The 23,505-nt window shown below is 42.8% G+C and overlaps 2 protein-coding genes across 5 annotated transcripts in view; both read right to left on the bottom strand.

Moving 5' to 3' along the window:
* Positions 1–203: 203 nt before the first annotated feature.
* On the bottom strand, positions 204–5,911 carry LOC145524613 (uncharacterized). Its single transcript, XM_081537164.1, has 6 exons — positions 5,802–5,911; positions 3,960–4,765; positions 2,043–2,167; positions 1,261–1,355; positions 497–564; positions 204–297 (listed from the first exon to the last, which is right to left on the bottom strand). The coding sequence occupies exons 2-6, from the start codon at positions 4,066–4,068 to the stop codon at positions 281–283; spliced, it is 414 nt and encodes a 137-aa protein (XP_081393290.1). The 5' UTR covers positions 4,069–4,765; positions 5,802–5,911; the 3' UTR covers positions 204–280.
* Positions 5,912–8,203: 2,292 nt separating this feature from the next.
* The window catches only part of CNTNAP2 (contactin associated protein 2), a 2,222,175-nt gene continuing 2,206,873 nt past the window's right edge, over positions 8,204–23,505 (bottom strand). For 3 of the 4 annotated variants that reach the window (XM_081537160.1, XM_081537162.1, XM_081537163.1), the window contains 2 exons: positions 14,534–14,614; positions 8,699–9,972 (listed from right to left, as the gene is read on the bottom strand). In XM_081537160.1, the coding sequence (XP_081393286.1) occupies positions 9,773–9,972; positions 14,534–14,614 (281 nt within the window). In that variant the 3' untranslated portion in view covers positions 8,699–9,772. Of the gene's footprint in view, positions 8,613–8,698; positions 9,973–14,533; positions 14,615–23,505 lie in introns of those variants that run through there. The other variant, XM_081537161.1, reaches the window with a different exon arrangement.

Genomic DNA, 23,505 nt, shown 5'->3' with positions numbered 1-23,505 from the left:
CTCAGTGGCAAAGAATTCACCTGCAATGCAGGAGACACTGGTTCAAACCTTGATTCAGGAAGATCCTCTGGAGAAGGAAATGGCAACCCACTCCAGTATTCTTGCCTGGGAAATCCCCATGGACAGAGGAGCCTGGCGGGCTACAGTCCACTGGGTCCAAAGGTTGGACATGACTTAGCAACTGAACAACAACAACAACAAAACATGTTGAGAATTTAAATTTTTGATCAAGGAAGAAAGTTAACAGTAGTTGTAAATCACTCCCTTGCTGAAGAATCTGTCATGGCCTCTCATCACCTGTGGGATGAACAGTTTGGCTTTAATTCAAGTCTCTCCATCCCAAGGCCCCTTTGCTCATCTCATATTCTTTCCTGGTCAGTCCCAGCTAACCGCCCTCTAATCTCACCAAGACCCTTTGCCCTCCGCTTCCAAAACACGTCCCACCCTCACTCCCTGTGTGTTTCCCTGATGAAAATGCCCCTCTATTCAAACTTACCCAGACCTAGTGGTCTTCCTGCTGGATCTTCTTCTGTTGAGTCCAGTTCACACTGATACATCTCTGTTCTGAAAGCAGGCATCCCCAAAGATGGAGTGCGAATGGGTGCCAATTGAAAAAAAAAAACATCAAGAGCCTCATAAATGCTCGCATTTCACAGGGAGTGCTCAAAGGACTAAGAAAAACATCCGAAAAGCTATTCACCCTCATTCATAATCAATGCAATACAAATCAAAGCAAATTAGATTATTATTCATCTAACACTTTCTACCTCTTCATTTGGCAGATATGGAAAAATGCCAGGGCTTGGAGTTGAGGGCGTGAGGAGTGTCAATTGGTAAAGTCTTTGGCAGGACCCCTTTGGCACTGTGAAGGAAATATATATGCCAGTTGACAGAGACCCACCTCTAGGAATTTATCACAAAGAGTGCGCATGCGTGCTCAGTTGCTAAGTCGTGTCCGACTCTTTGTGACCCTGTGGACTGCAGCCTGCCAGGCTCCTCTGTCCATGGAATTCTCCAGGCAAGAATACTGGAATGGGTCGCCATTCCCTTCTCTAGAACTGGCCCGTGTGCCTTGTTATGGGCTGAGATGTGTCCCCTAAAAAGATGTACTGACATTCTAACTCCTGGACCTGTGAATATGACTTGATCTGGTGCTTCTCATGAATCAAAATGGTTACCTTAAAGGTGATATAAACAGCAAGGAAGACTAAATTTTAAAGTTCATACTAATATATGAAGGGCAGTGGCCCCCAAGTGTACCTGAGACATCGCTGCGACACCCCACCCCGTCTGTGCAGAGTTGACGTCACAGATGACAGCTGGTTTCTCAGGGGACTTGTCCCATGGAGCATCTCCTAGTGGTTATGTCAGGACGTGGCCAAGGAGGCAATCCACACACTGTCAAATAATCTTGTCACATGACCCAATGTCTGCTATTCATTCCTTTGCCTCAATTCTCCCAGAAAACAGTTGTCTTCCTGAGAAGACTCTCTCCCCCCAAATCAATCACATAACACAGTACAGGTGTCAAGGCAAAGCCTTTTGATCCAGAATAAATTCGGCTACCTGCTTTACTCCATCGGCTGGTTTCATATTAAGGCGATTCACGTTAACTCATTTTTCTTTCCCACGTGTCCCAGGCTTGTATTTTATAAACCAGATGGGGACACCAATTAAACTTTAGAGTTCACTTCTGTGGTGCTTAAGCTGCAATTCGTAATGACAAGCTTGACAGTCATCAATGTATCTGCTACACTTGTAGTGATTTAGAGGGAAGGCTGTGGCTACCACTTGGAATAAAAGTGAACAAACTCTATAAATTTAATTTAGAGGAGTTATACCGTGATCACCCAGAAACGTATTACAGAAGCTTCTTGTGTTTTTGTCCAAGTTGCGGGAGTGCTTCTCGCAAGATCTCTGGTTTAACCAGGTGCGTCCTTACAATGAGTACAGAATAGGGCCACCTGCCCACTGCACCAGCTTCAGAACTAGCCCTTGACTGGAAGAAGTGCTGTTCTGATCCACTCAACAGGAGAGCACACCTTATTCCGTCCACGAAGGAGCAGTTGGGCTGGGGGCACGTCATCGCTGGTGTGTCCGGAGTAGTTGGAGCAGCGAGGGGTCATCTTCCTTTCAAATCCTTGCTGAGGGGTTGCTGTCTGTTTATCTGCAGAATCAGAGGGCGACCCCCCACCCCGAGTTTCCTTCAGTTCCACAATATAAGGAACGTAATTGGATTTAAAAGAACAGAAACGCTCTGCTGTCACTGTCCTTTCATATTGTCTTTGTTCATCTGCTATTACGTATTCATTGATAGATTGTATTAGTGGTTAGTTTCCTGCCATCCGCTCATGCATCAGCCCTCTGCAGTCAGGATTTAATTGTGCTGCCCTGTGATGGGCTGCTTGTTCTTCTGGCCCCTCTCTCATCCCTCTGACTCCCGCTGGGCTGAGAGTCAAGCTGATAATAATCCTCAGATTTTTTTTTTTTTAACTATCATCTATCTATGCTAGGTGCCTCTTGTTTCATTTTACTTTATTTCCATCCCATCCCAACTCCCACTTCCTTCATGACCATTCCACAGGTGGACTAATGACTATCATATTGCGTTTTCTATGTAACATGTTTTGTAGAAGGATATATATGTACATGGCTTCCCAGGTGGTGCTAGTGGTAGAGAACCTGCTTGCCAGTGCAGGAGACATAAGAGATGCAGGTTCGATCCCTGGGTTGGGAAGATCCCCTGGAGGAGGAAATGGCAACCTGCTCCAGTATTCTTGTCTGGAGAATCCCATGGACAGAGGAGCCTTGTGGGCTACAATCTATAGGGTCACACAGTCAGACATGACTGAAGCGACTTAGCACGCACACATATATATGTACATATATGTGTGCTCAGTGGTTCAGTCATGTCTGACTCTTTGCGACCCTATGGACTGCAGCCTGCCAGACTCCTCTGTCCATGGAATTTTCCAGGCAAGAATGCTGTAGCGGGTTGCCACTTCCTCCTCCAGGGGAGCTTCCTGACCCAAACACATTGAACCTGTGTCTTCTGCATCTCCTGCATTGGCAGCCAGCTTCTTTATCACTGAGCCACCTGGAAAGCCCAAGCTCTTATCATACCATTTTAATATCCTTCATGACTTCAAAGCTTGCCCTCGTGTTTCATTTTAACTCTTACCTTCCTAGACCTAAGAATTTTATCTTCCAATTTTCTTTTTGTGAACAGAAAATGAGTTCATGATTTTTGTCATCTTGGCTTTTTTTACCTCTGCCATGTCTTAATTTCCATTTTATAATTTGAATTTCTATATTTAGAAGAAATGAAACTTTCTCAAGCTTTGGTTCTAGGTACTCAAAAAAAAAAAAATGTTGTCTTCATTCTTTTGGTAAGGACTTGGCATACCTATTTACTTACCTGTCCCAAGAGATGTTAGTCATCATGTACCCAGAGACTGAATTAAGATGACTGGAAAGGCAGAAAAAAAAGAAAAAACCCAACTTTGCCTTATCTTTCTGACAAAATTCATTAAGCTTAGTCCTTTGCAGGTATGTTGGTATGTTTGTGTGTTGAGGGGAGGGTTGCTGGTAGAAAGGAATCTTCCGGTTCAGGGATTCTTTAGCCAGGTTTCTCTGAATTCATGGTCTTCAGAGTGACCAAGGCAAGACGTGCATTTGTGAATGATAACTCATGTAACACTTGCTGTAAAGACTTAGCTCTCAGACATAGGTTCTTTGGGGAGGATAGAAACTCTTTCTCTAAAAATATTAACACAACTGTTTCCTTTACCTGTCCACCAGGCCATGTCATCACCGACAAAGAGAAAAACTGGGTGTTTCTTTAATTACCTCTCCGGGTGCATTTGTCCCTAATACCCTCTCCTCAGCTTCTCTATTCCCTGTTCATTGAACAGATAACTGCATTCTGCAAAATAAAGTCACCATCTTCGTGGACTTACCGACCTTGGTGTCCTCACGTCTGATGGCAGGGGTACTGGGTGAGGGAGGAGGCAAGTGGTTCTCAGATGCCCTTGCTGCTGATGGTAAATCCTGAACAGGCCGGCTCATTCTTTTTAAAATTCGTCTGTTATGAACTTTTACAAGTACCGATTTTCTCGGGGGACTTTCTCCCACACCTGTTGGATCATACTCCCAAGGCGGAATCACGACAAAGAACCTCAGGGCGCAGCACCTTCTCAATGGACCTGAGTTATTGCTACTGATTGGCCTTGGGAACCGCTGAACACAGAGAGGCTGGGCTTTTCACTGGAATTCATACTTCTTTGGTGTCCATTTCAAGACTTCACTGAACGTTGATCAGCAGGAAATGGCTTCGCAATGGTAAGTGACGACTAGGCAATGTGAATAATAACTAAGAACCGCAGCTCTTAATGTACAACAAGTGCATTTAGAACCACCTACGCCTCCAGACACATTGTAAATCCCTGTTACCCAGCTCACTGGCCGGGATCCATGTATCCATTATCCGGCGTTACGCCCTCATCTCAAACTAGGCTCGGAATACATTCTGGACACCATGAACTCCAACCACATTTAACCAAGCTGTGTAAATTAATCCAGAACATGAAGCCAATATGTACTAAGCTCCTTTTAAGAAAAATGGGGGAGAGGAGGAGTTCCCAGCAAATGAAGGTTAAGGAAGGCTGCATCCGTTTGAGACTTTGGGGAGTGACCGTAACTGCACCGCTTTTAGAGAGATTACCTTCCAAAGAGATGTGTAGTTCAGTGCCTGGAACTTTCTTGCCTAAAAGGTTGAAAAGAGCTTCTAAGTAAAACAAGTGGAACAAAACACAAAGAATTGCTTTAAGGATAATTAAAACTATTTTGGACTTTTTTATTTATCAATCTGGTTTCTAATATAATTTTAGTTAAATGAAAGACATTCACAAAGAAGAGTAGGCATACATACATAATTTCCTTCTTTCATTCTAGTTTACATGCTGTTGCTTTTAGAGAGTGAAATTTCCTGGTTATTTCACAGGGATAGAAAGCCTAGTTGACTTCACAGAAACAATACTAGCCCAGCCTTTTCACAGGTTCAACCTCTGCAGTTCACCATGTTCACTGAAAAAAAAACCCCAAAATACATGACAAAACAAAACTTAGAATCAGTGACATTGAGAACTGTTTCTTGGCCCACAAGATGGGAGGAATCTCCGTGTTTCTAGAGCCATCTCAAAATCCAGCAATTGCTGTAAATAAACTGAGACTCAGAAAATGGTGCAGCCCATCTAAGTAGACGGGCTCTTAAAGCACATTTTCATCTGAAAAATAAACTCGTAAGTGCCTGGTGAGTATTAATATCCATGTGCCCAAGTATCTTCATTACCTTCAGCCAGTCTTTGCTACATGGAAGGTAACCAGCTTTTCAACATGGTTTTCCTATTTCATTGACCATGAGCTGCACATATCAGCTGTATCAAAAAAAAAATACTGCTGTGAAATAAAGTTTCCATCATGCAGGGTGTGTGCAGTTTAGGCAGAGAGCCCCTGGGCTATGTGAAATAGTCACATTAATTGTTCATGTTGTCTTATTTATAAGCCATTTCAGTCACACTGGGGCACAGTAAGCAGCAAGTCACATCACACCTAGGTGGGAACTTGGGGCTTTATACACAGGAGTTCTGATTTCTCTGGCCCTTGGCTGTGTTGCATCTCCTGATGCTGAAAGAATAGCTCCCTGGAAGTCTCCCTGACTCCGAATCTAATAGTTGTACAACAATGCCTCGTGTTTCCACACTCTTGGACTTGACCGCTTGGTTTCTTTTGAGATGACTTACAACCACAAGCTGGAAAGTCAGTCTTCCAATAGGTCCACTGACTTGGCCTTTATGTTTGGGTTTCAGAGTATCTGCAGCCAAGGATCCATGGCACCTCCCCATTGTGTTATGAAGCAGATAAAAACAGCTCTATCTTACATACAAGGCGAAGAGGCACAGAGAGGGTCAGCCACCTGGATGAGGTCACAGAGCATGTCAGAGAGAGAGAAAGGGCTTGCACTCCATCAGCTGACTCTCAGGATCACTCTCACCAAAACATCATTTTAAAAATGGCATCTATTGGTCTTCAGCCCAAATCAGTTGGACATACTGTTTGTTCCTCATCTATTTCAGGATGAAGCGGTTCTATTGGGACTAGCAATTTAGAACTATTTTTAGCTGGCTCATTGGAATTCAGTTTAACAATTGTTGCCTTTCTCTTTGAAAACTGCTTGGGCAGAATGGTGAAAAGGAGGAAAAAAATAGTAACAGGTTCCAATCAGGTACTCATCATTTGGAGATGTGAGATGTCAAAGGACCATGAAAACGTTTACACCATAAAAGAAAGGAGAGGGTGAAAAAGAACACATGGAAAAATAGAAAACAACAGACGGAGAAGGAAGTAAAAGTTTCACACTGACACTGCATTTTCCTAACAGGGACATGTGCTTTTCCTTTGGAAGTTACTACAGTTTGTGTCGTTGTGCCCAACTCTCAGCGCCATCTAGTGGCTGCCCCACAGATGTTCAACAACAACATGAAATCTACTTTTGGGCTCACGCCAATCTCTTTTCTGTGCCTCAGAAATCCTGCTCCTGTAAGTAAAGGATGCTTGCTTGTCAAACGCAGGGCAACAGGGAATTTTCCAACAAAAACTCTCAAACTCTTGTCTCCAATTCAACAAAAACTCCCACACAACAGGTCTTTTTTTGAGCAGTTGCTTGAAAGCCACAAGGGGAAATGTTGTCTTTTACACTAAGAAGGGCCAGAGAAGAGCTTAAGAATACAACTTCTCACCTCCTGAGCTAGCTTCCTTGAGCTCAAGGGAATACGCTGAGAGCTCAGACTGGCACTGATTTTGCATTCACTCAAAGTCTCTAGCAAATCAAAACAGAGATGCTTTCTTTGTACACAGATGTTTTCTGCACGAACAACCCAGAATCAACCATCAGCTTCCCCTGAAACTTTAAAACAACCTCTTATGTAAAGGAAACTTTCTGTTTTTTTTCTGGTTATCACTGAAAGAGCTACCACTAGCCTCTTAGTGTTCTACTGGTGAGCTGTTGGGATAAGCTTTGGCCGGATACGATTGACAAAGCAAGGCTGGGCACTGAGCTTGGGTCATAATGTCATGGCTGCCTGGGGAGCTGGAAAGAAGAGGGCAGCTTCCTTTTCTGCACGTAAACAAAATTATTTAGCATTTAGAAGGTACTACATGTGGCCTTCACAGATAAGAGTCAGGGATATGGGTGAAGACTGCAGTCCCATAGAGGAGACGTCCAGCACGCATTTGGTACATTAGTCCACTACTTAATACCTTATCCACTGTGGTGTGTCCTGTCCACTGGCTGGGCTACTACCCCGTTCAGGGCAGTGATGGTCTCAAATGATGCTGAGAGGGGAGAAACACTGACCCCTGCAGGCCTCCTGGTGCCCTACGTTCGAAAATTTGGGGAGAAGTGTTAGGTTTTATTTTCCACTTTTCTGTGACAGGAAAAAGAAAAGATAGCGAAGAGAAAGGGTAGGAACATTTTAGTTGAAGAGGCTATGTTTGATTGTTTTTATTTCTTAATAATTTTGGAAAGAAAGGGAAAGTGCTCAGACAATGTATGTAGAATAAAACTATCATGGGAAATACAATAAATAACAAATTTCCATCTGGCATTATTTGTCAAGTGTAAAATTGATACCTGTCAAATAGGTTTTAAGAAATCAGAAACATTTTAAAACATAAAGTTTAAAGTTTGCTTTTTCAATTTGACAATATATAAAAGAATCCATAATGGGAGTCATCTTGGTCAAATTAATAATCTTAGTTTTCAATATGTCTTTGTAAACGTCATGTTGTTCTAATTATTTAGTAACAATGAATGCTTTTCATGTTAAATGCATGTTAGGGAAGAATGATCAAGACTGTTTTAAATAAAGGGTGTTTATGCTCATGCCTGAGGTCAGCAACTGTAAAAGGGCACTAGAATTCCCTTTTGTTCTGTGACCTTGACTTAAATGTGGATTAACTGGCCCACTGTCTCCTTTGGAATGTGCCAGGTGCAGTGAAGATAACACGTCCCATCACTCAAGAGACTGAGATCCTCCAATAAGTTAGGTATCCCAAAGTGTCTTGAATACATAACCCAAACAAACTAGAATTTCCATTTTCTCGAGGCAGGCCACCCCACCAACAGTACCATTTTAACCTCATCTTACCTCCTTCCAGGAGGAGAAAGAAAAAAGTGTTATTTAATGCCTCAAATGTTGGAGTCTAAGAAAATTTTAACATACTTGTTAAGTCTAACAGCCTGAACTGTGATGATCATAAATGTTGTCATTCTAGAAATAACTTCTTTGTAATCTTCTTGTAAAATAAATACATGAAATTATTTTTTGGATGCTCCAATAGGAGTGTTGTCCCACTGGTCTGCAGAAACAGTCGATTAGTTTTAAATAAATAGTTCCTTGCCGGAATTAGTTGATCAAGGCTCCTGATTATACTGAGGTCTGGTTGACCAGACATGTCCATTCTCTGAGAAGCAATGGTCAGTTCCCAGGTTGTGATGAACCTGAGCTTCAGATGTATCTGCCAAAGAAAGTCCCTGAATCACGGCCGTGTGTCTGTTTAGGATGGAATAATACATGGATTAGATGAGTTAGAATAGGGCAGGGTTTTCCACATGATTCCAGAATAATAGCAATAACGATCGCAATCACAACTTGGCTTTATTTTGGTTCGTCCATTCAGAGGACACTGTCTGCTAGGATCTTGTCACAGGCGCATAAAGACCAGATAAAGCAAAATAAGAAGAGCAACCTAACTTACCTATTCTCTAAGAAGTGTCCACATTCCTGCTACCAACTATAAAAGACACAGAGCAACACATCTCAACATCTGGCTCTAATTCCCCACTGTGGAATTACACACACATACAGTCTAACCCAGTATCTTGTAGGTAAAGCAGAGGGAAAATCTTTTGTCTTGACTGATCACCAGGTATTGTAGCTGACAGTTATAGACACCGGATAGGTCTAAGACTACAGACGTGGAGCGGTGATCCAAAGTAAAACCAGCGATGCTAATTGGGGACTGCTTCCCCTGGGTCTGAAAACTTCTCTGGGTTGTACTGATGGTTCTGTCACACAGGAGGGACCGCACCCCTTCGCCTCCAGCGGGAACTCTCAGCGAACAGGCACACACTGAGGTCTCTCTGAAAACTGGTAAATCACAGCTTCCCTCTGTCCCTTCCTTTCCTTTTCCAATTCACAGGACACCAAAGAAATATCTTATGAACACGAACTAGTTACTACCACAGCCCATTAGAGGCTGACTCTATGTAAAAAGAAGAAAACGCGGGAGGCGTGTACATGTGCATCAACTTTTCTCCAGGAAAAATATCCACGTTCTAAGGGCGCTGAAAATGGTAGAAAACGGGCCCTGTTACTGTGGGTTTTCAGAACACCTCTCTAAACACACACAAAATATTCGACAGATAGTACCTACAAATGTTGACCATCGCTTAAACTCTAAAAGCAGTTCCTGTATTATTTTTGTTTTGATACAGAAGGGGAAACTCAGCTATAAAGAAATATCAAAAAGTATTTTTTTTTTTGTGGCCATCAGTCTCCAGGAGTTTGCTGTCGCTGGCCTCCCCCAGCTTGTGCTGATATCTGAAGGGTGTGCTCAGGGGTATGAAGCAGGGTGCTTCCGTCCCTCGCCCTCCTCCCTGGTCACGCTCCCCCACCTCGCCCCCCACTTCCCGGAGCCAAAGAGCCGCCCCTCAGATGAGCCATTCCTTTTTGCTCTCGTCGATGGTCTCTGTGAAGTTGGGGTCGTTGTTCATGATGGCGGCGTCGGCGCTCTCGGCGGACTCCGCCCCCTTCGCCTCGTTGGTGTGGTAGGTGCCCTTGTGACGGAACATGTAGCGAATGAGGAAGACCAGGGTGCAGAGGATGGTGAAGATCACCACGGCAATGACCCCTGGGGGACACAGGACAGAGGGGCGAGAGGTTAAACGCGGCCCGCGTAGCCCTTCAGCACTCTCCCGTCTTCAACATGGCTCCCTCAAGGAGCCTGGCCACACTGCGTGTGGCTCCCCCAGGAAACAGAGCTCCCACAGAACAAAAACCAACGGCACCAAAGAGGAGAAGTAGGCCGGTCCCCACAGTTATACTGGGGGATTTCAACACTGTTCTCCTAGGAGTTGACAGAACGATGAAACAGAAAATCAGTAAGCATTCATAAGACCTCAAACACACTGTTAACGAGCTTGACCTAAGGAAGTAACGCCAGACCTACACGTCTGTCTGACAGGAGAAGGATATACCACTCGACTCGCTGTATGAGGCCAGAACGATCCTGACACTATTCCCAGACAAACACACTACAAGAAAATGATGGAGCAGTGTCGCTCCTAAATAAAAATTCAGCAAATCAAACCCAGCAATATGTAAAGGGGAGTAGATTATAACAAACATGGCATTAATTCTAGGAATGTAAGATTGATTTAACATTTAAAAATAAAGCAATGCAATTTACCACATTAAGGAAATAAAGGAGAAAAACCTTTACTTATCAATAGATGCACATGACTAAAACACAATATGAGAAATTTCAACAGCCATTTATCATGAAGCCTCTCAGGAAACTATCAATAGAAAGAAACTTTCAACTTTGATAAAGGGCATCTTTGAGAAATCTGCAGCTAATATTGTACTTAATAGTGAAAGATTAAACACATTCCCCCTAATATATGGAAAAATGCAAGAATGTCAACTCTCATCACCTTAATTCATGACTGTACTAAAAGTTCTAGACAGTGCAATAAAATAAAAAGAAACAAAAAGTGTACTGATTGAGAAGGAGAACTCTATTCTCAGATGACAGGATTGTCTATGTAGAAAATACTAACAAATATACAAAAAATGTTGCTGGAACTAACAGTAACTTTAGCAAGGTGAAATTTATATTTTTATTTATTAGCAAGAAATACTTGGAAATGAAAGTAATAAAATAGTGCCACTTAGAATGAACTGAACACAGCTGTTCAAGACTGTACATTGAAAATCATAAAACCTTGCTGAGAGAAACTAAATAAGACCTAAATAAATGGATGCATGTACCATATTCCAATGTCAATATTGTTAAGATGTTCATTTACAGATTTAATGCAATTCCAATGAAAATAATAACAATTTTTGTTTGGCAGAAATTATAAACTGAGTCTAAATTTCATATGGCAATGCAGAGGACCCAGAATAGTCAAAATAGTTTTGGAAAAAAAAAAGAAATGATTGTAGAACTTACCACTTGCTTATTTCAAGACTTACTTTGCTAAGTCGCTTCAGTCGTGTCCGACTCTGTGCGACCCCATAGAGGGCAGCCCACCAGGCTCTGCCATCCCTGGGATTCTCCAGGCAAGAATACTGGAGTGGGTTGCCATTTCCTTCTCCAAAGACTTACTTTAAAGATACAATAATAAAATAAGCATAGTATTGGCCAAAGAAAGATATGTAAATCAACAAAACAGAATAGAGTCCAGAAAAAAAAACATACAAAATATATAGACAATTGATTTTTGACAAAAATAACATGGAAATTAAATTGGAAAAAAATAATCTTTTCAACAAGTGATCTCAGAATAACTAGATACTTGTTTGGCAAATAATGATTTTTGACTTTTATCTCACACTATATACAGGCATTAACTCAAAGTGATTATGTGTATGCGTTAGTCGCTCAGCTGTGTCCAACTATTCACCACCCCATGGACTCTAGGCCACCAGGCTCCTCTGTCCATGGGGATTCTCCAGGCAAGAATACTGGAGTGTGTTGCCATTTCCTTCTTCAGGTGATCTTCCCAACCCAGGGATCAAACTTGGGTCTCCCACATTGCAGGCAGATTCTTTACCATCTGAGCCACCAGGGAAGCCCCCCAAAGTGATTACAGACTGAATAATAAAAACAAAATCTATAAAACTTCTGGGAGAAAACAGGAGAAAATCTTTACAACCTTGGGGTTGGCAGATTTTTAGAAAGGATTAAAAAAAAATCACAAACTGTAAAAAGGTTAGAAAGTTGGACTTTATAAAAATTAAAATCTCCTGCTTTTCAAAAAATACCACTAAGAAAATGAAATAATGAGAATGCAAGAAGAACTCTTATAACTCAATAGAAAGAAGTCAGACAATCCAATTAAAAGAGGAGAAAGATTTAAATAGATACTTCACAAAAGATTTGCACACAGTGATAAGCATGTAAAAAGATGCTCATTAGTCATCAGATAGTTGCACGTTAAAACCACAGTGAGGGGGCTTCCCTGGTGGCTCAGTGGTGGAGAATCCACCTGCCAATGTAAGAGACACAGGTTTGATCCCTGGGCCAGGAAGATCCCACGTGCTGTGGAGCAAGTAGGCCCATGTGCCACAACTACTGAGCCTGTGCTCTAGAGCCTGGGAGCTACAACTACTTAGCCCACCTGCCACAGCTGCTGAAGCCTGAGCGCCCTAGAGCCCGTGTTCTACAACAAGATAAGCCATCATAATGAGAAGCCTGTGGACTGCAACTAGAGAGTAGCCACCCCCCACCCCCAACCGCAACTAGAGAAAAGCCTGCGCAGCAACGAAGACCCAGCACAGCCATAAACAAATAAAATTAAAAACAAAAAGATACTGTAAACAGAAAAAGACTATTAAAAACAAACAAGGCGCAGTGAGTTACCACCACTCATCAACTAGATGGCTACAGAGAATGACAGCGTTGGCAAGATTGTGAAGCAGTTTGACCTCTCAGATATTTCTTATGGAAGCATAAAATGGTTCAGCCATTTTGGAAAACTATATGACAATTTCCTGTAAAGTTAAATATCTACAATAACCCAGCAATTATACTCCTAGGAATTACCAGAGAGAAACTAAAACTTCTGTTCACACAAGATGGGATTTGGACAAGAATATTCATAGCAGCTTTTGTCCAAATAGCCCAAGCCTGGAAACAAACCAAACATCTATCAGCAGGTGAGTAGATAAAGCAAACTGTCCTTTATTCATACAAAGGAATACAACTTGGCAATACAAATAAACAGGCCATTCGTAATACAACAGTGTCGACAGATTCTCAAAAACACGTTGAGGGAAAGAAGGCACAACAGATTACCTACTATGTGATCCCATTTCTGTGAAACCCTAAAAAGAGGCAAAAGAAATCTATGTGACAAAGGCAAGTAGAGTGGGGGTGGGGTGAATTACAAAGGGGTACAAGAGAACTTTTAGTGGATGGAAATGTTCTGTGTCTTGATTGTGGCTATGGTTACAGGAATATGTTGGAGAAGGAAATGGCAACCCACTCTGGTATTCTTGCCTGGAGAATTCCATGGACAGAGGAGCCTGGTGGACTGCAGTCCAAGGGGTCGCAGACTTAGACACGACAGAGCAACTAACACTATAGGTATATGTTTGTCAAAAGTCATAATGTGTTTCATTTAACTAAGTGCATATTGTACTTCAATAAAGTTGATATTAAAAAGGCAAAATAATGAGGATAAGGATTATAGCAGAACTCTGAACAATGTGATTTAAGCACCATTCCTGAATGTATTTGGGCTTCCAGGCGGCTCAGTGGGTAAAGAATCTGCCTGCAATGCAGGAGACATAGGAGACACAGGTTCGATTCCAGGGTTGAGAAGATCCCCTGGAGGAGGAAATGGGAACTCACTCCAGTATTCTTGCCTGGAGAATCCCACAGACAGAAGAGAATGGCGGGCTACAGCCCATAGGGTCGCAAAGAGTTGGACACGAGTGAAGCAACTGAGCATGCATGCACACATGCTCGGAATGTATTCTAGTTTAATAGTCACATATATATAGGTGTCCACTTTCTTCCTGTGGAGAATAAACCTACTGACTAAGCTGAGTTGATTGGCTGAGTTTAAAATCCTTCATATGCTTATAGCATTAGCCGTCCTCAAAGAGACAGGAAACATTTTCATAAAATAAGGCGGAAGATGCAGAGAGAGAAGAAGGCACCAGGTGATATTTACTGATCCAAACACGAGGCACTATACTAGGAGAGTCAAACTATTTTGCAGGTTTCTATGGTGGGAAGAAAAGCCTGGAATATTCAGGTACTCTGGCTTATTAATGGTCTGATAATTTTTATGAAGATAACTGAAACCAGACTGGCATAGTTCTTCCCATTTTTGTAGCAAGCTACTCTGGACCATTTGGGATGCAAGAGGATGAAGAGGGCATAAACAGATGTCCTGGCTGTTGCCATGACAGCCTGCTTGTATATTCGGATGCTGGCTAGCTTCCTACTATTGTTCTTTTGTTTTTTTTTTTTTTTTTAATAAGTCAGCATTAAAAAAGAGCCAGGTTACATTTATCAATTTCTCCACATTTGTACTTCTCAATCTTCAGCCATATTTAAACAGCAAAATAAATCAAGTACAAGTCTAGATGACTCCTTTTGCTCTAGACAATGCTTTTATTGAAAATGACTACTCCGCACACGCGAGGAAGCGCCTGTCCTGTGCGTCACCTACCTCCGATGATGGCCGAGTTTCTGTTGACTCCATTTCTTATGGCCTGGCCTTGTCCTGGGTTATATGGAAAATCAGCACTGGCTGTAGAGGAAGAGATAAAAAGGTCATGTATATCATTTATCCCAGATAATCTGATACCTATTTTTTCATAAAATCCTTCAACACTGCCTGTTTTCTCAAATGAGACCTCCGATTCATTTAAACCCATTTTGCTATTGTTGCCCACAAGAATCACAGCCCCCTCAATGCCTGCTGTTTCCCTTTGTATAAGGCCCAGACGAACACTATATCTCCTTGGGAGGAATATTAAAAATTTTCGGACAACCTGAGCAGGACTGTTGGTTGTTGGTTCCACTGACAGACAAGTTGAGCATGCTTTTCTTAAGTTTGGCTGAAATCTGCTTCCCAGCCACTTTGATCCCTTTCACAACTGGGGGAGTTGGGTATGTTTGCTGATGAGCTTCTTAGAGCTTATAGTATTTGTTTAATAAGTAATTGTTAAAAATTAAAAAAAAATTGAAGTATCAAAGTGAAAGTTGCTTAGTCGTGTCCGACTCTTTGCGACCACATGGACTATACAGTCCATGGAATTCTCCAGGCCAGAATACTGGAGTGGGTAGCCTTTCCCTTCTCCAGGGGATCTTCCCAACCCAAGGATCAAACCCAGGTCTCCCACACTGTGGGCTGATTCTTGACCAGCTGAGCCACAAGGGAAGCCCAAGAATACCGGGGTGGGTAGCACATCCCTTCTCCAGGGGATCTTCCCGTCCCAGGAATCGAACCAGGGTCTCCTGCATTGCAGGCAGATTCTTTACCAATTGAGCTATGAGAGAAGCAAATTGAAGTATAGTTGATGTATAATATTATATGCTACAGGTGTACCATATAGTGATTCACAAGGTTTAAAGGCTATACTCCATTTATAGTTATTATAAACTATTGGATATACTCCCTATGTTGTACAGTCTATCCTTGTAGTTTATTCTGTATGTAATATTTATACATAATAGTTCATACCTTTTGACACTCTACACTTGTACTGCCCCTACCCTCATGCCCTCTTCCTACTAGTAACCACTAGTTCTATACATTTGTGAGTCTGCTTCTTTTTTGTCATATTCACTAGTTTGTTGGGTTCTTTAGTTTCCATGTATAAGTGACATCATACAGTCTTTGCCTTTCTCTAATTTACCTCACTTAGCATAACACCTTTCAAGTCCACCAATGTTGTTGCAAATGGCAAAATTTCATTCTTTTTTATGGCTGAGTAGTATTCCTTTGTATATCTGGACTACATCTTCTTTATCTAGTCATCTGTGGATGGACACTTAGGTTGCTTTCATATCTTAGCTATTGTAAATAATGCTGCTATAAATATTGGGGTGTGTGCACCTTTTTGAATTAGTGTTTTTGTTTTAAAAAGGAATCATTTCTTTAAAAAAGTATCTTATATGGCTCCAGTGAAATACTGTACACTTCAGGAACTTGTTAGGGCATAATATCTCATAAGTGCTGGGAAGAATATTAACTGCCTAATAACTTTTCTGTTTCTGAACTTATTTCAGCAAATCTTTGCAGAATGCCTACCACATGTCAGGTGCCATTCTAAGTGCTGGGGATATACAGTAAACAGTAAAAAAGATGAAAATTGTTATTAATGAGAACTTTCCATGCCTCACTGAAGAATTTAGTTTATATAGTCAAAATACTAACCTGAAGCATGGATGTGATTTTAGTTATGATCCTGTCTATGTATACTGACTTGTCTGAAATGACAGTGCAGCTTCCATGTTGTAATTCACATACTCAAAGGACATAGTAAGATTTGGTTATCAATACACATATTCCCTGAGGTCAACCACCCTTCAAAAACTGAGTAGTGCTTTTCAAGAAAAAAGGCTTGAATTTTCACTGCTCATCTTGGGCATAGTTCCAAGGTCTTCTGACATTGTATTTACCCTTCTCTAAACACTGTTTGGTCCATGTCTTTCTAAAAAGTCAAAAGCTTGATAGCTTGTAATTGGCCTAGCTGGGATTAACACCCAGGCAGCATTCATTCCAAAGTCAATAGTCTTTCCTATATTACCTTTCAAGGGCTGGGACGACACAGACAGGTCAGCTGTTGAGAAAACCCCAGCTCTCCGACAGTTCAGCTCAGGTAGGACCCATGGAAGGAAGAACTATTTTTAGGATGTTAGGAAGCAAGACTTATTTTGTTTGGCACTGACCTGAAATGCCTACAGAACCCCCAGGTGGCGACATCTGCTAGACATCTGAGCACACTGTGAACGCGTCACGTTTCTCCTCTCCTTTTGATAAACACAGAAATCTCCTGACCGTTAAAAAGATACACAGCCTCAAAATATACTTAATAACCAAAAAATTACAGTGTCAATTCTGTCATTATTCTATCATGTGGTAGTCATGATACTACAAAAACGTTTGCTCTTCTGCTTTAGGTAACACGGACGGTGGAGCACAGCACGGTTCCTGCTCGAAAGAGAGCTTTGCATCCTTGGCCACGAGACTGCAGGAAAACGCAGATGCTTAGGGACCCTGGCCACCTCTCTCTGGTCCTCTTGTGCTGTTGTTTCTCAGTCACGTCCAACTCTTTCCGACCCCAGGGACTGTAGCCCGCCAGGATCCTCTGTCCATGGGATTCTCCAGGCAAGAACACTGGAGTGGGTTGCCATTTCCTTGTCCACTGGTTCTCTTGAAGTTACTGACATAAACAGTAGTGAAAGGTACGGATGTGACTTGAACTCCTTGACATCCGGCGGACGGTCTCCCTTGGGCTTCTCCTGCTTCTTCCCTCACTGAGTCACTTCCAGGCACATGGATTTCTGATGCCTGAGGGGGACGTGTCTTTGCTCCTCCATGTGACATGCTCTGTCAGGACACCTAGTTGCCTTTCTTCTCTTTGTCCCTTAAATCTTACCTCTTTCCTGAAGCCATTCCAGATGAAGTATCTGCCCTCTTTTCAATGGCTATCATCTTAATTCTTGTCACTCCATACATGGTATTTGCAGTCCCAATGACAAATAGTGCAGACAAGTAGCAGAGCTAATTTGATCAAATTGCCAGCATCCATGGGATCATCGAAAAAGTAAGAGAATACCAGAAAAACACCTACTTTTGCTTTATTGATTACACCAAAGTCTTTGACTGTGTAGCTCACAACAAACTGGGAAACTCTGAAAGAGATGGGAATACCAGACCACCTTACCTGCTTCCTGAGAAATTTGTATGCAGGTCAAAAAGCAACAGAACCGGACATGGAACAACAGACTGGTTCCAAATCGGGAAAGGAGTACATCAAGGCTGTATATTGTCACCCTGCTTATTTGATTTATATGCAGAGTGCATCATGCAGAATACTGGGGTGGATGAAGCACAAGCTGAAATCAAGATTGCCGGGAGAAATATCAATAACCTCAGATATGCAGATGATACCACCCTTATGGCAGAAAGTAAAGAGGAACTAAAGGCCCTCTTGATGAGGGTGAAAGAGGAGAGTGAAAGAGCTGGCTTAAAACTCAACATTCAAAAAATGAAGATCATGGCATCTGATCCCATCACTTCATGGCAAACAGATGGGGAAACAATGGAAACAGTGGCAGATTTTCTTTTCTTGGACTCCAAAATCACTGCAGATGGTGACTGCAGCCATGAAAGTAAAAGACGCTTGCTCCTTGGAAAAAAGCTATGACCAACCTAGATAACATATTAAAAACCAGAGACATTACTTTGCCAACCAAGGTTTATCTAGTCAGAACTATGTTTTTTCCAGTAGTCATGTATGGATGTGAGAATTGGACTATAAAGAAAGCTGAGCATTTAAGAATTGATGCTTTTAACTGTGCTTTTGGAGAAGACCCTTGAGAGTCCCTTGAACTGCAAGAAGATCCAATCAGTTCATCCTAAAGGAAATCAGTCCTGAATATTCATTGGAAGTATTGGGGAAACAGTGTCAGACTTTGTTTTTATGGGCTCCAAAATCACTGCAGATGGTGATTGCAGCCATGAAATTAAAAGATGCTTACTCCTTGGAAGGAAAGTTATGACCAACCTAGACAGCATATTTAAAAGCAGAGACATTACTTTGCCAACAAAGGTCCATCTAGTCAAGGCTATGGTTTTTCCAGTGGTCATGTATGGATGTGAGAGTTGGACGGTGAAGAAAGCTGAGTGCCGCAGAATTGATGCTTTTGAACTGTGGTGTTGGAGAAGACTCTTGAGAGTCCCTTGGACTGCAAGAAGATCCACCCAGTCCATCCTAAAGGAGATCAGTCCTGGGCGTTCATTGGAAGGACTGATGTTGAAGCTGAAACTCCAGTACTTTGGCCACCTCATGCGAAGAGTTGACTCATTGGAAAAGACCCTGATGCTGGGAAGGATTGAGGGTAGGAGGAGAAGGGGACGACAGAGGATGAGATGGCTGGATGGCATCACTGACTCAATGGACATGGGTTTGGGTAAACTCTGGGAGTTGGTGATAGACAGGGAGGACTGGCGTGCTGTGATTCATGGGGTCGCAAAGAGTCGGACATGACTGAGCGACTGAACTGAACTGAACTTAAGCTGAAGCTGAAACTCCAATATTTTTTGGCTACCTGATTTGAAGAATTGGCATCATGGACATGAGTTTGAGCAAGCTCCAGGAGTTGGTGATGGACAGGGAAGCCTAGAGTGCTGCAGTCCGTGGGGTCGCAAAGAGTTGGACATGACTAAGCAACTGAACTGAACTGAACTGACTGGTATAATTAAAATCAGTCCATTAAGACATGTGCAAACATTTGTGTGAAAAAAGACTGTAGCCCTCCAGGCTCCTCTGTCCATGGAATTCTCCAGGCAAGAATACTGGAGTGGGTTGCCATTCCCTTCTCCAGGGGATCTTCTCAACCCAGGGATTGAACCTGGGTCTCCCATGTTGTGGCCAGATTCTTTTACCATCTGAGACACTTATGGGAGCCAATAAAATCTCCTATGCAGGTACAATTTTTGAAGTCAGCTGCCTAGACTCAATTCCACCCTTAAAGCAAAGCAGCATCCTGACTCTTGCCAACAGAGGAAAGGAACATATTGAATACAGAAAAGCTCCTAATAATTTCTGTGTCTGGTAGTCTGGTTATTATCAGAAAAAAATCAGTGGAAAACCCCCAGGTCCAACAGAAGTCCTCATGAAATTCAAGGGCAGGCTCCTGTGTTCGCATGAACATGCCTGTTTTCATGGCTTTGTTTATAACTTGAGCTTGCTTGTCCGAATGCATGTGAGAGCTTACTCCCTGGAGGCAAATCCATTTCATCCTGGCATGCAGACCGATACGCTACTTTGATAGATGTATTTCAGATGATTTCACTGTGACCGTTCTTTCCCCTGGGTGCTAACATCCTCTTGGAAATGCACATAGAGGAACACAAAGGCCAAGAGCCACCAATGAGTCCAAACCACAAACCTCATTCTGCTACCGACTTTTATGCCCTCCTACCCCCATCCAAGTTTGCTGTGACAGCCATTTGAGTGGTGGTCGAGTATCAAGGCACCTACCCATATTTTGGGCAACATCCTGAGTAGGTTCAAAATAGACTTTAGATATTTAGTCTCAGGCCCAGACTTGTGTCAAACAGGCAAAGATTCAACATACTTTTCTCCTGGATCTCCCAATGACACTTGTGGACAAAGAATGTCACCTGCCAAAGGATGCTGTGGCCATCAAGGCATCCGCCGCCCCCACGCCCACCCCCACAGTGCACCCTGAGGGGATTCAGGCTGGAGAAAACAGGATACTGGCCATAGAGAGTGAAGATGTATATCAAAGGAATGATTTCCATCAACCCAGACTCTTGCATCTTCTCATACATAAAAAATGGCTAAATTTATTAACTTGAGATGTCTGGTTTTTCTTTAATGAATAGTAATCTTTTGATGTTCCAACTGCTTGTTTTGGTTGCAAAAAAATCCCATATATCCTGGCTCCTCCTTTACCTCTTTGAAGCAGTCCCTCAGAGCTACCTGAGAGTCTGTCTCCCAGACTTAAGTCCTCAGCATGTCCACCGCATAAACACGGTTGCGCATGGTTTTTTCAGCTGACACACTACACGATAACACCCAAGTGTGGTGCTGTTCCACTCCAGTTTAGTGTCTCATGGAAGCATGTTTCTGCTCATTTCTGGCACACACATCCTGTTTGTCTGGTCATCCCCGTTATGTTGACAGACCACGTTTCCTTTGACCCACCCAGCGATCTGTTCTCCTCCTCGCCTCCCTCAGCAGGGGACAGGCAGACATGTCACTGCAGGAGCTGGTGACGGGATCCTTCTCCATGGGTGAGCGTGTGAACCGGCCTGGCTGTGGCCACAGAGCCCACCGAGAAGGCTCACCCCCCCCAAACACACGGACACAGTCACACGGACACTTCCACACACAGATAGCCTTCCCTCCCGTCACTGTCATCTCTTGTCTTCCCTGTGGGAAGGGAAACCAGCTCACAGTCTAGCACTTTCCCTGCCCCCAACTTCAAGTGGGGGCGAGGAGGGAAAATCACACACTTTGTAAGAGCTGGCCCAGGGGCAGCCGCTCCTTGTAATCTGTAAAATGGTCAGAAATTAGGACCAGGTGGGTGAAAACACACCTTCTTGCACTGAAAGAACCAAAGCCAGGAGTGTTTGATTCCATTTCTAAAGGCCCTTGCCTGCCCTTTGCTACGTTCCAGGAAGACTTCACCAGGAAAGTGGAAGTCTACACCTCACCTCCTCCATCCACGGCCGGGCGGGGCAAGGGTGCTCGCTCTGAGCCCACCTTGTACCCGCGCCAGCTGAGGGACATAGCACCACAAAGCCCCACCCCCAATGATCACGTAGGTTGCTTATAGGTGACAGACGTGTCGTGAAGCTCTGAATTTTAGGACTGTGTGAGATCACTCATCTTTTGGATCCACTCTCTTCACACATAATGCTCTTTGGGGCCCAGAAGAGCAAGCGGTTGGTTGGTTGGTTGGTTGGTTGGTTGGCTGTGGTAGAGCTGGCCAAGAACTGACTTTCACTGTGGAGCACAAGAAGTAAATTAACGTGAAATTCAGATTTGGAGGGCATGCTGTGCAGGAAATGATATTAATAGCATTTCCTACACATCAGGCACTGTTTTAAGTCCTTCTCATAGATTAGCTTATTTCATCTTCCCGAGAACCTTGTGAGGCTGGGTTTGCATCCCATTTTGGAGGCTAAAAACTTGGCTGGGGTCCCATGAATAAGAAGTGGTGGAGCCAGGGTTTGAAGCCAGGAAATTGGCTCCAGAAGCCACTTGTAGGCACTAAGCTGAACTGTCTCTGATGAGAAGCAGGGGGCCAACCTGGCTCTACCAACTCATCACCGTCGTCAAGGTGGCCAACTCACTTACTCAGCCCACTGGTTTCTCTGTGGTTGGTGGGCTGTTTGGTGAGGCCAAAGATGTCAAAAAGCTTCTGCTTGCACTTGTCTGGCTACGAAGGTGAGTGTGCGAGGCCTTTTATCTGACAAAAGATAATTCCATGTAATGACAGCATCAGCTGAGCAATGTGATAAACTGAGCTCTGAATCAACATCGTAAGAGGAACAGAAAGCCAGTATCCCAGATGCAATTCCATCATGGACCCAAACGGGGAGGATGGTTATCACCATTACAGTGACACTTGTGAAATCATCAGTAGCATTAAGTGTGCTTTAAAACATTACTGTCCGATTATAATTTTGATTGCTTTTATAGAATGTGAAAAATTAAGAGAGGACATTTCAAGCCAGGTACTTAAGCACAATAAGCTGTTTTAAAAGATAGTTGTAAGAACAGAATATTGAGAAGAGATTTGAATTCTTTAGCCTCTAATTTCTCGCTTGTCTCATTGAGCAGGTAGGGAGAAAAAGGGCTAGTGAAGCTTTTAAAAAAATACAGACTATAAACGAGGTAGCTGTGGTTCTTATTTACTAAATTTCAAAATATGTAAAACTGTAGACTTTAGGCTCAGAAGCCAGTTGCAAATAAAACACATATTTAAATGCATACAAAAATAAATTGAGATTATCAAACAGAAAACTCCTCCAAATGAAAGGTACTAATAGCTTCAGGTTGTCACATACCAGGGACAAAAAAATTAGATAGTAGCTGACATCTAGAGAAAATATTGCCATGGAAACCACTTGGGCTTCAGCCTCTAATGGGGCAATTTGAGATACTTTAACAAAACTGCTGCTATTAATTATAATTTAATTTAAATTGCAACATTCTTTTTGTAGTGGAGTCTGGGCTCGATGATGCAAATACGTCTTTGTTCTTCCAGTATCTTTGTTTCCTTTCACTTTACGCACTCTCTTCAAATCTGAGCTCTATGGCAGGAAATTATTTTTTCCAAACTATTTGTTTTAGCCATTCATTATTGACTGATATTTTAGAAACTGATGTGAAAACGAACTGTTCTTAGCTAAGATGCTGAAGAGCTCAGGGGACAGGCTTTGTTTTAAGAGAGGCAATTTGTTGATCCTGTTTTTAGGAGGGAGAGATTTCTCAAGGTCTGCTACTGCTGCTAAGTCGCTTCAGTCGTGTCCGACTCTGTGCGACCCAGAGACGGCCGCCCACCAGGCTCCCCCGTCCTTGGGATTCCCCAGGCAAGAGTACTGGAGTGGGTTGCCATTTCCTTCTCTAAGGCATGAAAGTGAAAAGTGAAAGTGAAGTCGCTCAGTTGTGTCCGACTCCTAGCGACCGCATAGACTGCAGCCTACCAGGCTCCTCCATCCATGGGATTTTCCAGGCAAGAGGACTGGAGTGGGTTGCCATTGCCTTCTCAAGGTCAGCAGGCTTTTATTCAGGCAAACACTATGTGGCAGGACCTGGGTGAGGCAATTTTGTGTTTCTACTATACCTTTCCCCTCAATGTCTCCAGAAAGACAATCAGACAGAATTTGAGAGCCCAAGTGGGGAAGAGATTATGAATTTTGGGGTTCGA

Source organism: Giraffa tippelskirchi, chromosome 10 (assembly GCF_054371585.1).
Source record: "Giraffa tippelskirchi isolate mGirTip1 chromosome 10, T2T-mGirTip1v1.2.pri, whole genome shotgun sequence".
NCBI lineage: Eukaryota > Metazoa > Chordata > Mammalia > Artiodactyla > Giraffidae > Giraffa > Giraffa tippelskirchi.
This window is presented reverse-complemented; position numbering and strand designations above follow the sequence as displayed.

Excerpts from the sequence above, each read along its gene's own strand:
- LOC145524613 (XM_081537164.1), bottom strand. The coding sequence starts at position 4,068 with ATGAGCCGGCCTGTTCAGGATTTACCATCAGCAGCAAGGGCATCTGAG. Across the intron at positions 2,168-3,959 it reads ACGTGAGGACACCAAGGTCG|ATAAACAGACAGCAACCCCT; the intron begins GTAAGTCCACGA and ends CTGATTCTGCAG. Across the intron at positions 565-1,260 it reads GTGTCGCAGCGATGTCTCAG|AACAGAGATGTATCAGTGTG; the intron begins GTACACTTGGGG and ends GCCTGCTTTCAG.